The sequence below is a fragment of the Punica granatum genome, chromosome 1, assembly GCF_007655135.1.
Source record: "Punica granatum isolate Tunisia-2019 chromosome 1, ASM765513v2, whole genome shotgun sequence".
In the NCBI taxonomy this organism is placed as follows: Eukaryota; Viridiplantae; Streptophyta; class Magnoliopsida; order Myrtales; family Lythraceae; genus Punica; species Punica granatum.
The window spans coordinates 44158258-44172287 of record NC_045127.1 but is presented as its reverse complement, the minus strand read 5'-3'; the positions used below and the strand labels follow the sequence as shown (position 1 = coordinate 44172287).

At 38.7% G+C, this 14030-nt stretch overlaps 1 protein-coding gene across 2 annotated transcripts; it reads left to right on the top strand.

Moving 5' to 3' along the window:
* The first annotated feature begins 6484 nt into the window (after window positions 1–6484).
* LOC116209244 (signal peptide peptidase-like 4) lies at window positions 6485–13903 on the top strand. Of its 2 annotated transcripts, XM_031542836.1 has the most exons (14): window positions 6485–6798; window positions 8001–8159; window positions 8257–8368; window positions 9527–9643; window positions 9838–9989; window positions 10109–10291; window positions 10589–10623; window positions 11249–11411; window positions 11709–11762; window positions 12040–12132; window positions 12606–12748; window positions 12922–12992; window positions 13131–13214; window positions 13471–13903. In XM_031542836.1, exons 1-14 carry the CDS (start codon window positions 6643–6645, stop codon window positions 13575–13577), a joined length of 1629 nt encoding a protein of 542 aa, XP_031398696.1. In that variant the 5' UTR covers window positions 6485–6642; the 3' UTR covers window positions 13578–13903. The 2 variants fall into 2 exon arrangements, with proteins under 2 accessions (XP_031398696.1, XP_031398703.1); XM_031542843.1 differs by lacking the exons at window positions 6485–6798; window positions 8001–8159; window positions 8257–8368 and adding an exon at window positions 9007–9145.
* The last annotated feature ends 127 nt before the right edge of the window (window positions 13904–14030 follow it).

Sequence of the window (14030 nt, the reverse complement as noted above, 5' to 3'; positions counted from 1 at the left end):
AAAGTTAATAAGAAAACTACGGGTTTCGCATATAAACTACGGGTTTCGCATATAAATCCAACGAAAATTTTACAACTCTCTTCCTCGAAGTGCCTTTCTTTTTTTCTTTTTTCTTTTTTAAGAAAATGTGCCAGCTGGATAAAATGATGAACAGGAAGGAAAAAGAAAAGGAGAGGAAAAAAAAAAAAAAGAAGCTCCAATCCCCGGGGACCGTACAGATATTTGTACCTCGTCTACCAACGCCACAATCGACGCAAGATCTCATCTCTTCTCATCTATCTTTATCTTATTATTATTTTTTTGGACTGAACATTTATCATTTGTAGAATAGTCAACCCTTCCATTACGCGTTCCCGTACAAAACAAGATAATATTTATTTATGAAACAAAAAGTCAACTCTGCTGGCTCTGTCGTAATTACATGACCTCCACTGTTAAAACTCGGAATCTCGTGGCTAGACGTATCGATTATAAGCATGATGGTAGATTTACTCGGTCGATATGACCGTTTCATAAGTTCATACAATAGGTAGCCAATTAATAAGTTCAAATTACAGGTAACGTTATCTCCAAATGATAGCCTTCCGAGCTGAATTTGAGTTTGACTCTAGATCGGTTATACTCCGACAGCTAAGAGGACCTCCATATGGAATTCGGATCCTAATTTGTAGATCCATCTCTATACCTTTCTACAATTGGGATACACTCATGGGGTGGTCCTCCATGGTGATGGTCAATTAAGGAAAAAAGGAGGTTATTAGGAAGTCGAGTTTCCGGGTCTATCTTTCCCTATATATCGCAATTATGGATCTGGTCTCTCTAACAGAGCTTACCAATGCAGACGCGAATTAGGCATCTGGCCAAAGTCAACATGACCTTTCATTTTCTCCATGTTCGTACTGCAAGTAATCGAGACGCAAACTTACGCAAATACGTGGTCATATGAGAAATTGTCCCGAGACGTTGCAGTCATCCGATAATGGGTCTCGCCTCCAGTGTCAGTGTCGGACACCCTCGCGACATATCTCGCGTCACGTGGCGCAAGCGAGGGTTCATGCACCGGAGCCATCCGGTAATTGCCCCGTTTCCCTTTGCGGAAGATCCAACCTCCACCAATTTCGGCCCCTTTAAACTGATTCGGGCCCAGCAAGACATATAGCCCAACACATGCTTCCAAAGTTAGATATATATTATAAATATATATATATATATATGTGTGTGTGGATATATGAAAATATGGGGCCCACAGGCTGTCCCCTCCACGTGCGGCTCCACCGTAACCGCCCTGCTCGTGCGTGCATCTGACCATAACTTTGTATCCATGTGGTTTTGTACCTACACTTGAGTAAATTTATTATGCATCCTCATAATTAATGATAATAACAATAATATAAATTATATGAGGGAAAAATATACGTTGTGGCATAACATTTTACTTTATGTTAATTTTATCACAATCTTTAACAATTATACTATATAGCACACTATTTAGGTTGTAGTGTCAATCATGATACAACCGTATACTTTTGTGTCAATTTTATCATAATCTTTCAAAATTATACTATATAGCACATCGTTTAGGGTGTAATATCATACATGACATCAAATTTTTCGAAAAAAATTAAACGGAAGACTGATGTGGCACATTCGTGGATGAATAGTAGGCTTAAACTGTTGCCACATGCGAAATTATCCATATTTTGACATGTCCGGTGTCTTTTTACCCACCCGACTCCCTTATTATTAATACCCAAATCTCATTCCGCCTCTTCGCACATCTCTCGCATCACTTTAGCCCCAAATTTCTCTTCAGTTTAACGTTTTGCCATTTCTCCCTCTCTTCACTAACGAGCTTGTTGGTCTTTCTCTTCATACTTCTCTCTCATTTGTTCCCATAAAAAAAAAGATTTGCATTTTATTTAATAAGTATGAGCTTCCTTCTTCTTCTTTTCCTAACAAATTTTCATCAAATGTTCACTATCTGAACTGCAATAATTTTCATTCTATTGATGGTGTGATTATTTTTAGAAAGAGTAATTCTGTATGTAAAGAGACCGGAATGAGATTCAAGTATTGATGGTGAAGGAGTCGAATGCGTAAAAGGATACCGGACAAATTGGAATATGAGTTATTCCGCATGTGGCTAGAATCTGGGCCCGCTATTCATTCACATGTTCCACACATCAACCTTCCATTTAATTTTTACGAAAAATTTAATGGTTATAATTGACACTACACCCTAAATGCTGTGCTATATAGTGTAATTTTAAAGGACTATGATAAAATTAGTACAAAAGTAAAATGCCGTGCTATAACATATATTTTTCCCATTATATAATCATTATTACCCTAGTAAATTAGAAATAAAACAATTGCCCATATGATTAACATTCTTTTTGTTAACTAATGAGGTGTAAGTCATTGTTGACGTGTTAATGTTCAATGCATTAAATCAAGAATTCAAGTCTCCTTAAAAATTTTGGAGCAAATAAGGGGGGAAGGTCCTCCTATTTATTATCTAATCCACTTGCGATGATACTATTCTTATTAGAGGCTTAATATTAGTTGTGCTTCTCTGAAACTTCATTGAATTCGTTATGGTTTAAATCGAACATTTTGCAGCGAGGTTTGAATACGTATGACTTACATCCTGTGGTGGTTGTTACGTTGGTTGCACCCAACCCCTTTTGCTGATAGATGAGAAACATCCCTTTTTGTGATATCACATCATTTGGCTCGTTAATGGAACTATCGGAAAATAAAATTACCAGTAAATAGAATAAATGAGTTTTCCATGCGGGATATGAATTTGAAGGGTTGGGGTCCTCGAAGGCATTGACTACCTTGTTTGAGGTCTGAACACTGGAGAATGATAGAGTTTCTCTTTGTCGAGGAGGTTGATGAAATGAGATAATTGAGAATATGGCTTTGAGTACCATTAGGTTATATCCCTCTTAACACCTCTATCTACAAGGATAATTTGACTCTTTATCAGAGTTCGCTTTTGAAGGAATTACAGTGTCTCTTAGATCATGTTTGGTCGTCAAGTTATAGGGCAGGATAGGAATTTTGAAATTCAAAACTCATATTCGTGACAACGAGATAGGGTTAGGGTTAGGAATTTACTACAATATAATCACTAGGGGGTGGGTCTAATATGGATAACGCAATTTTATGGCAAGAAAAAGACAAAAATGCCTTTATTCTTGTTTTGAATTTTTGAAAATTGCCCTTGAACATTTTTTTTTTGAACTATCGTTGAAAAAGGAGAGGGCAGATGGAGGCCTGATGCCGGCCACCACCGCCCCAAGCGAGGTCACCAACAAACCCAAGAGTCGTCAATGACCTTGTTGGGACAATGATGGCCCTGCGTCGGGCCCCCACCACTCTACAGTCATCCTTCTCTTTCCCTTCGATGAAGGAAATCGGGGTTGTGGTGTCCCGACACCGGCCACCACAACCACAATCAAGATTGTCAGTCATCTCTCTAACCACTAGATGACTTGGATTGGGGTTGTGGTGATCGGCGTCGGGCAACCGCAACTCCGATTTCCTTCCTCTCTCTCTCTTTTCTCTTCTAGTGAAGAGAGAGACTGACCCCACTGCATTAAGTGAGATGCCCGATGACCTCGCTGAGTGCAGTGATGGCCAGGGTCGAGCCTCTACAGTCCCTCTCTTTCTTCTTCGATTGTGCAATTTGTTCTTTAGTTATTTAATTATCTTTTTAAAATTTTTTATTTTAAGAAAAAATATAAATATTTATTTTGGATGGTATCTTGTTGATTTTAATTTCACGTCCCAATCCCAATTCTTGACATGCACCAAACAACTAATTAGGATATTGTAAATTTATGGGACATTAAATCCCATTCATCTCAATCAATAATTCTATCCTATCCTGACGATCAAATAAAGCCTTAGTATTCTAATGGAAGTGCAGTGAAAGGTCTAATTTAGTGTTTTTTCTTTAACTAATTTTAAAATCAATAATATTTTTTTTTCTAGCAATAGCATTTTTGCATTTTTCAATAAGCAATAGCATCTACATACCAATCCTCACCACTCTCTCTCTTATCCTATTCTATAAATTTTCACTATTCTCAAATTCTTTACTTAAAGTGATAGAGGCCTGGTTGACCATTATTACCTCCAAAATCACCAACAACGTTACCCATGCCCTTCCCTTCTTCCCGCGCTCTACCTTCTCCCCTTCTTTAAATATTTTTGAATATAAGTTAATATAAACAACATAAAAAATAATTAAGGACAAAGCTGAAAAAATAATAGAGGAAATATGATAATATTGTTGAGGATTAATAGCGACTATTTTCATTGTTTTGTATTATCTATCGATTCAACAAAAAATATAAATAAGAAGGTCATTTTATGACCATCTAATCTCATAATAAAAAATGCTTTGTTTACTTTCGAGCATCGTACTTAATATTTCGTGACACTAAAGCGACGGGTTAAACCCCCCTTCCCTTCCGATAAATTTAAAAGCATAAAGACAACATTGTCAAAGTGTTCCCATCGTAATTTCAACGAAAGCTTCGAGCCGAAGAACTTACCTTACCCAAGCAAGCATCGATGGACCACTTGCCGTACCCTCGTTAGTCATCGACGGTCCTCCGATCCCCTGCGATCATGCCCACCGGACCCTCCCCAGGTTTCCCAATCCTAGTGGTTCAGCGCTCTGACCTCGGGGGGTCGGTTGACTCTTGACTTTTTGGAGTCATCTCGACCTATCGGTGGTTGACGTGGGCCCGTACCTTCCGTGGAACAGAGAGCACGCGATCACTCGCGGAACGCTGAATTATTATATGTCGACCGCCGTCTTATCTGTACGGTCCATACGGCCAAGGAAACCTCCTGGGACGGTACCCGGTAGACCTTTTTCGACGAGAAACAAAAGTGACGCGGTCCCTCACGCGCTTTCCTCCTCGTCTCCATGAGCACGGCATGTACGGCACCTCAGACTGAGGAGTCGGCAGCTTAATTTATTAGTATTAACTATTGCTCATCGACTAGTAATTAAAAAAAAAAGAAAAAGAAATTGGGAACGTGTCGACCTCGAAAATATTTTGGTTTCTTTTGAGCAGAGAGAATGAACAAAATAAATAAATAAATAAATAAATAAACTATTATATTTTCGTCTCAACATTTACAAACTAAATCTCTAAAAAAATATTATCAGTTCTCTTTGTAATTTCCTTAACTAGTATCATGTTTGTATTCATAGTGATATCCTTAACTTAAACATGTCCTCGTAGTGGTGACCAAAAAAAAAAGCATGTCCTCGCACCAATGTAGAGCATGAATTGGACACTTACTTCAACACCCTCGATTCGAAATTGAATGATCTCTAATGCTTTTATATGATTTATAAGAGCAACTTTGTATGCATATTTAAAAGAAATCTCAAGGAAGATATCATTAATCCTCCTTACAAAGCCCAATAAGTTGCCATTTCTATAATTTGTGAGATTCTTAAAATAATTCAAACAAACTGAATATGATTGGTCTGGTTGTTAAAGAGTGTAATTCCTTTAGAAAAGTTTAGGTTCGAATCTCCCTGAAATTCATGCAGGAAAATACTCTATTGGGCCACTTGCGCAATCTATGGTCGGACTGACCTCTCTCGTGGGCTTGCGGACGAAGGCCCTCGTTTATTAAAAAAAAATCTTCAATTCAAACACACATATCTATTGAAAGGACCGATTAGTTTATATAAATGGAGTTAGTAAAAAAAAATTGCAATGTCACAATTATTACGAGTCGAATATCCTGATAGAATTTGGATCTTCTCCACTCCAAGCCAACCAAAAGGGTACTTGGTCTTCTTTCACATCAATAGTTTTATATTGTAGCAATAGCGTCTCCATCAACATTTTTATATTGTTGATGTTAAGAAACTATCGTACTATCAATTATCAATTTGGTTCCACATTCTGTAAATTCTTAATAATTTTTTATTGCTAAAGTTTAACTGAACGAACATTCATTGTTATACGAACAATCCATCAAGATATGAAAAAAATCTAAGTGTCAAGATCGAAAATAAAAATTATTAGGCTTATTAGAAAAATGCAATTAATTTTTTTATATAGGTAAGAAAAATAATTCATTGAATCGAATAAAGTCGTTCATCTAGTGATTTCCGCAAAGAAAGAAAGAAAGGAAGAAACCGGGCGGGAGTTAAGGTGATTTACTCAAGAGTTGACTTTCCATACCCGCGTAGACCTTCCCGCTTGTCGTCCACAAACACGCGCCGACTGTCGCGCTTGGGTAAAAGCTTCAGATCCTCTGACGGAAGTGGGGGTGAAAAGGGCAAAACCGCTGAACGATTGCCCAACCGTTAGGACACGGCGTTTTTTTAATGTCTCCTAGCCTAAACGACAACTTCGATCTCTCGGGGGGGAAAAAATAAAATAAAATAAACACGTACACGATATTTCTCTCCTCGACCCCTCCCTCTCTCCCCACCTCTCTCTCTCTCTCTCTCTCTCTCTCTCTCTCTCTCCCCTCCCTCTTCTCTCCCTCTCTCTATGACCCTGAGTCGTCTTCTTCCTCTTCTGCTCGTTTCATCTCTCACAGAACAGCTTGGTCTCATCCCTCCTTCTCCTCCTCCTCCTCCGAGCAATGGATTCAAGGAGCTTGCCGTACTCGCACGCCTCCGCGGTGGTTGTCTGTCTGGTACTGAGCTGGAGCACGCTGCCGGTGGTGCTCGGCGGTGACATAGTACACCACGACGACGTCGCCCCGAAGAGGCCTGGCTGCGACAACAACTTCGTACTGGTATTTTGTTTCCCCCCACATACCCTTTTATTCTTCCTCCGGGCCTTGTCCTCTCAATCGAGCTGTCGCCTCTGTCTGTCTGTCTGATTGCCGGTTTGTTTCCGCCAGAAATGAGCGAGAACACTCCGATTTTGCGGTTTTAGCCGTTTTCCGGTGGCTTCTGGAATTTAATTTGAGCTGAGTTGACTGGAAGTGCTATTAGCTCCGGAGTGTACTGATTTTTACTCTTCTCTATTTATTTTCGACGGAGAAAACGGAAGAACAATTTTTCCGTTTGTGATGAATAATTGCAGACCGCGGGCTATGTTGTGCTGTTTTGCTTATGATTACGGTTGTTTGCTGCTGGAGAAAAGAGTACCTTCGAGCTGGTGTTTGGTTGAAACTGGGGATTTGATTTCAGACATGGGGTTCAGTTTCTTGAAGGGTTAGATTAGATGAGGCTGAGAGTTGGTTTATGGCGGGTGAGTGAGATTAGTCGATTCTAAGAGGGTTTGACTTGGGGATCTTATGCTGATTGATTCTCAGTTGACTTCTGATATGGAACATAGGACATCATGAACAAGATGGATCCGAATTTCATGAGCTTGCTGTATGTTAGAATCCAATCTTTTGGGTGATAGAAGTGCCCATGTTGTTCTTTAGTTTATGATTGTGTCTCAGCAGTCATTTCGATTTTGGTGGAGAATTCTTTTGGGCTTGAAACAGCGGAGCTAGGATGGCCGTGAAGTTATTCTTTTAGCATTTGGCGAGAAATTTCCTTAGAACTGGAATCTTGCTTTGGGAGGACTGAACATCGGGTTCTATAAATGAATTATTGGTAGCTGGTAGTTGAATTTATTAGCAAGACTGCCTTTCTGTTTTCATCATTTATCAAGATACCTTACTTCTGTGAGATCAGAGTGAAATTTCTTGTAGTGAGCTGGGCGCCCTTCCCTGATTGGATTCCGAAGCACAATCATTAATGAAGCCATTTTATTAAGCTAAGATAGGACACTGAAATTCAACTTCGGGGATTGGTGGAATCAAGACAAAGGACCTTGAGAGGCTATAGTTCTACTCTGTTCTTCTAGGAGAAAAAGGAAATTAATTTAATGCTTGCAACGTACCATGGTTATTCTAAAGAATACTGTTGTCTGGTCATTTTGAGTTTGTTCTATGAGTTTTTATTGTTTTATCTGTATTACAACCATGAATTTAACTAGGTGAAAGTGCCAACCTTGGTGAATGGAGTTGAAGACATTGAGTATGTCGGGGTTGGTGCTCGCTTTGGCCCTACCTTGGAATCAAAGGAAAAGCACGCCAACCATACCCGGATTGTTATTTCAGACCCTCTTGATTGTTGTGACATGCCCAAGAATAAGGTTTCTTTTCCTTTCCATCTAATTCAACTATTTCTGAGTATAACTCAAAAATTTTCCTTAAATATAATCAATAACATGTTGCTCTTTCCATGTAAAGCTTAACAGGGAGGTTCTTTTGGTACATAGAGGTAACTGCAGTTTCACTACTAAGTCAAGTATTGCTGAGCGTGCCGGTGCTACAGCTATCCTTATTATAAACAATCAGACAGGTAATTACAAACCTCCCAGTTTGTGTATATTCACTGAACTCTTTACCAGTTTCAAATGCCTCACCTGCTTCTCAGTGTTTGGTTTTCTTCTGATGCAACTTGATAGATCATAAGTTGCTTGTTGTCACTCATTCTTCCTTTTCCTTTTCGTTGTCTATCAAGAATATTCCTAAGAAAGAGATTGGAAGAAATTCTCACTTTGAATGATGATCTTGCTTGGATTTTTCTCTTTATCTATCCTCTGTTCTTTAGTTAATTAACTATGACTTAGTTCACTTTTGAGGCATAGGAAAGTATATGCACTGTTTATGCATCATGAACATTGTCTCCAAGATTTAGAGAAATATTTGTATGGAATATTCTTGCCTTTATCTTTGAGAATAAGAATTTTACAGCAATCACAGGGAAGACATTTATGTGCTGCAACGTTCCCCTCTAAATTAGTTATCTTTTTTTTTGTTTTATTCTTTTTTTTTCAATGTCATATGGTGCCTTTCTGCTTCATGGTGGTCCACCTCCTGCTCACATAAAGAGGTATTAATGTGCAGTCCTGTAGAACATGTTGGCTACTGTGCAAAAAGTTTTATTCTTCTTTGCACCTTTGTTTCACATCAGAGACTAATGTGTTGTTGAAATTGGAAAAGATTCTACTAGGTAAACAATATAAGCAAGCCATACCGTGTCAGAAAGTACTTATGGGGCCGGCTGTTGCACCAAAGCTTGCATATTTTTGACAACTTGCATGTGGATTTCTTAGACTCTGTGGTGAATAAATTGGTCAGTACTCTTTGCATGAAACGCTTCATAAATGAGCTTCAGAAATTCCTAGGGGTCGATCTAGTGGGACAAGTGGATTTGGGACTTTCCCACTTGTTCATATTACAGATGAAATGTATGGAGTGGGCTAATGTCAGATGTATCTTTCAGAATCAGCTTTTCTTACTATACTTTGATACTATGTGCTATCTAGGGGAATCATGCGACTGGCCTTCTTTTACTCCCTCTTTTTTCCCTTTCTACTTTCTGTTCCAGTTATATTGTTGTCTATTTCTTTGTGATACATAGAATGCAAAATTATTGCTGGAGCAATCTCCAAAAGAAGTTACAAATCTAGAAGCTGCTTTTCCTATGCTAATAATAGATTCTAATATTTTGCAGAACTCTTCAAGATGGTGTGTGAAGTCAATGAAACAGATGTCAGTATTAATATTCCTGCCGTCATGCTTCCAGAAGATGCTGGTGCAAGCCTAGAAAAGTTAATAGCTAACTCTACAGGCATATATCCATCCCTCCTCCAAATGAATGTAGCTCAACATTTTAGATAGCCATGTTGGTTGGTTTTTTTGAATTGCATTTCCCCTATGCAGATATAGTCATTTCATGCTTCACATTGCTTTCTAGCAGCAATTCTAGCATTTTTCTGATGGGCAAGATTTTTTGAATAAAATGTGTGCCTGTTCTTTTTTCAGTTTCGGTGCAGTTATACTCCCCACAACGTCCCTTGGTGGATGTTGCAGAAGTTTTCTTATGGCTTATGGCAGTTGGGACCATATTATGTGCTTCTTACTGGTCAGCACATAGTGCTAGAGAAGCAGCTATTGAGCAGGACAAAATGCTGAAGGTTACATATGCTTGTTTGGATTAAAGTTTGAAAATTAAGACTGAATCTGGTCTTTGTGACAAAGTATCTTCACTTTCGTTTGGTCGTTAATCTGAAATATGTATTTGCCATCATTGCAGGATGGCTCTGATGACCTTGTTCAAACACAAGGTGTAGGTTCAAGGGGTGTTGTAGAAATAAACACTATGTCGGCAGTTCTCTTTGTTGTAATTGCTTCGTGTTTCTTAATCATGCTATACAAGCTGATGTCGTATTGGTTCATCGAGGTGCTGGTGGTCCTGTTTTGCATCGGTGGAATCGAGGTGCGTCAGGCCCATATTTTGGTTATGATGACTAATTGCTGGTTGGATCTTCTTTATAGACATCTCAAATTTAAGCGAAGTTATTACATGGCATATTGGTATGGCTTTTGGGAAGTACTGGGTAGTTGAATTCTTTTATTCATCACACTGATCATGTTCAAAGTTATACCTGAAAGAATTCCTGTTGCCACTTTAGCTCCAAGCTTGGATTTACAATCCCACAGATTCGTTACTCCCAAATTCTTTAGGTTCTGCGGGGTGTGGTTCTTAACCTTGTGATTATTTTTCTGCTTACAGGGCTTGCAAACTTGCTTGGTGACTTTGCTTTCATGGTATGTATTAAATTTTTTTCAACCTTTTCAATAAGTCACTTATAGTTAAGGATGTTCTGTGGATTCCTGAACTTTGATTGTGAACAAATGATATTCTTGAAGTTTTCTTGCTGTTCAACCCAATAGATTTTCCCCTTGCATCTGCATGTTTATTATGCAAGTAATTAAAATTTTATTCACTCTATGTAAATTACAGTTGAAGAGTGAAAATTTTCCACATGTGTTCTCAGATTGCTTCTCCTTGAACCACAATTGATAATGAGTCATAAAATGTATTCTCTCGGTTCTGTTACTTCATGGTTCAAGTGCTGTGCTTTCTGTAGATAAGTATGTATGTTGAGACAGAGAGAAAAATATGGTAAATTGCAGGTCCTACAGAAATAGGATCATAAGCTACACAGGTTACTGAAAGTTTAAACTCAGATGGTCATGATCAGTCGTTCTGAAACCTCTTTTACGTTCTTTTGTTTTCGGCTGTGGATTGGTTAAGTAAGATGAGGACAAATTTGTCGATATCATCCGCTAGAAGGAAAAGGAGGTTGTGCTAAAACGTACACTCTGTGCAGCATGTTTCATACCTTAAAATTTATTCTATTTTATGAGACTGACGAAGAAGCAAATTTAGTTTCAGATGGTTTGAACGTGCTGGGCAATCATTCATTGGATTACCTCTCTTTGGAGCTGTGTCCTATCTGACATTGGCTGTATCTCCATTCTGCATAGCATTTGCGGTTGTCTGGGCAGTTTTTCGTACAGTCTCGTTCGCATGGATTGGCCAAGATATACTTGTAAGGCGAATATTTGTTTACCTCCTATGTTTATCCATCTTTAAGTATTTGTATTCCTCAGGTCTCATCATTTTGTCAAATCCTTTATTAATAATAAGGAACTTCCATTATGTTTTTCCCATTTTCATGGTCAGTTTTCCCTTCTAAGCTATTCAAGTCTGTGTTTTCAGATGTTTTTGCTATTTCCTTCCATTCCGTATTCTCCTTTCTTCTCTCCTTTGAGCACTTGTCTTGGCTGCAAAATGCACTTTTTAATGAAAAGTAGAACTAATGGTACTTCTGCTTTGCTTGTATTAGGGAATCGCTCTGATAATCACGGTTCTCCAGATTGTTCGGATACCAAATCTTAAGGTGATGACTGGAACTCAGCCAGTTTCAAATTTATAAAACGCTGTTACTAAGGAAAGAATTGCGGTCACTTGTTTTTATGACTTGCAACGAGAATGAAGCACATATGCATGTTGAGCGTTGCTTTAATTATTTGTAGACCATGGTTGGTATTGAATGCTGTTTTGCCATGGAATACACAAATTCAATGCTCTTGCAACTTCTTGGTGCATGTTATAATATAAACATCGAACGTTTTATTTCATTGCTGAAGCAAGCTCTTAACCCTTTTCTTAACCAGGTCGGAACGGTACTTCTGAGTTGCGCCTTTCTGTATGATATCTTCTGGGTATTTGTCTCCAAGTGGTGGTTTCACGAGAGTGTCATGATAGTGGTAAGCTCTTAACTTTGAATCTGGTTGGACCTGCTACTTTTTGACACCGAGTCCATCCTTGATCAAGTAGGGTTTTTTATCAATACATGAAACCCAATATGATTTTTCCTTCCCCCAGCCCGTGACATTAGTTGACCAATGAAAACTCATGATTGGAAAACATTTACTCGATTATAATAATATTTTCCAAGTGAGCTTTATCTACCATTGATTATAGATCAGCTGGCCTTTTAGAGACTTGACACCATAAAGATGCAAAGCAGAACACAGTAGGCCATCGAGATGCAAAGTATGACATGATGTACGACATTTATGCTATGTATTTTGATCTGTGGTTAAGTTTTAAGAACAAGTCCAACTAGAACGAGCTACTTGAACTTGATTCGATTTGCCCCGATGATTATTTATTTATTTATTTTTTCTTTGGCCCTCCTCCCTCGTGCATTCAAATTTTCACTCATTCTTTCTTACAGGTGGCTCGTGGTGATAGGAGTGGGGAGGATGGGATCCCTATGCTTCTGAAAATTCCACGGATGTTTGATCCATGGGGCGGTTATAGCATTATCGGATTTGGTGATATCATCTTGCCAGGGCTTGTGGTTGTGTTCTCGCTGAGGTTTGCACTCTTAAGCCTAAATATAAGTTTCGACCATGTATTTTAAAATATTATCGTATTTATTCCTTTTTTTGCCAAAATTTATTCTTTATATACACTCTATTCATTATCATATAGATTACGCGGTAAAACTGAAAAATTTCAATTTTGGTATGGTCTCTCTCATTTTGCAGGTATGATTGGTTGGAAAACAAGAGAATCAAGGAAGGATACTTTATCTGGGCTATGTTTGCTTATGGATTAGGTACGACAGAAATTCAAAGGACATTAATATGTCCTTTAACTGAGTAACTCCTAGTTAAGCATTTCTGAAAATGATGGAAACCTTCTCTTTTCCTTTTCCTCTTCTGACAAGCAATTTATGGAACAATTTCCCTTGCAGGTCTGCTCATCACATATGTAGCTCTTAATCTGATGGACGGACATGGCCAACCTGCTCTGCTCTATATCGTTCCTTTCACACTCGGTTAGCGCCTACACTTTGCTCTCTTATGGAAAGGGTCCTCTGCTTTAGCCATTTATCTGTTTAAACCCACTTAAAATTGGGTAAGAAGAGTCTTCCATCGACAAACACGAATGTTTATGTGCGGCGTAAATGTCGTAAGGAAACAAGTACCATTATATTCATTTCAAAGGGAAAAGGGACCGATACAATAGAACTAGTTGGTGTTTATTATCGCTGCACTCAGCTCAGGAAGTGTTTTTTTCCTTTTTCCTGGCAGGGACCTTTCTGACACTGGGAAAGCAAAGAGGAGATCTCAAGAGGCTGTGGACACGAGGAGAACCGGAGAGGCCGTGTCCGCATGTTCAGCTTCAACCTTCCCAATGAGTTTCATAGTTTGACAGTCATTGTAATTTTCTAATCTCTCTATAGGCTTTTTTACCCTTTTGTTTAGCCGTTGGTTTTACCCCTTTTACTAGTGTTAGAGGAGCTTAAAGGGCTGCATGTAACTTATTGTTAGCAAATCGGTTTCTTCAGTTGTCATCATGTACTCTTTATGGAGAACAGACTGCAGAGTGTCCGCGTAAATTCATTAAAGCTACAGATTAGTGTTAACCTGTCGAGTTCTTTCTGTCTGGACTCTCTTATGTTCCACTGCTGTAACTTGGATTCTGCCTGTATACATCAATTCCGATATACAGTCTTATCGGCGACTTTGACTGAACATCAAACTGGTTGAGCCTGGCTCTATGGATGTTATAAGTTGGGTCAACCCATCACGTCAAGTGACAAAGCTTCGTTCTTCTAGCAGAGGCTGCTTCTCTTTGCAGCTTCTTTCGT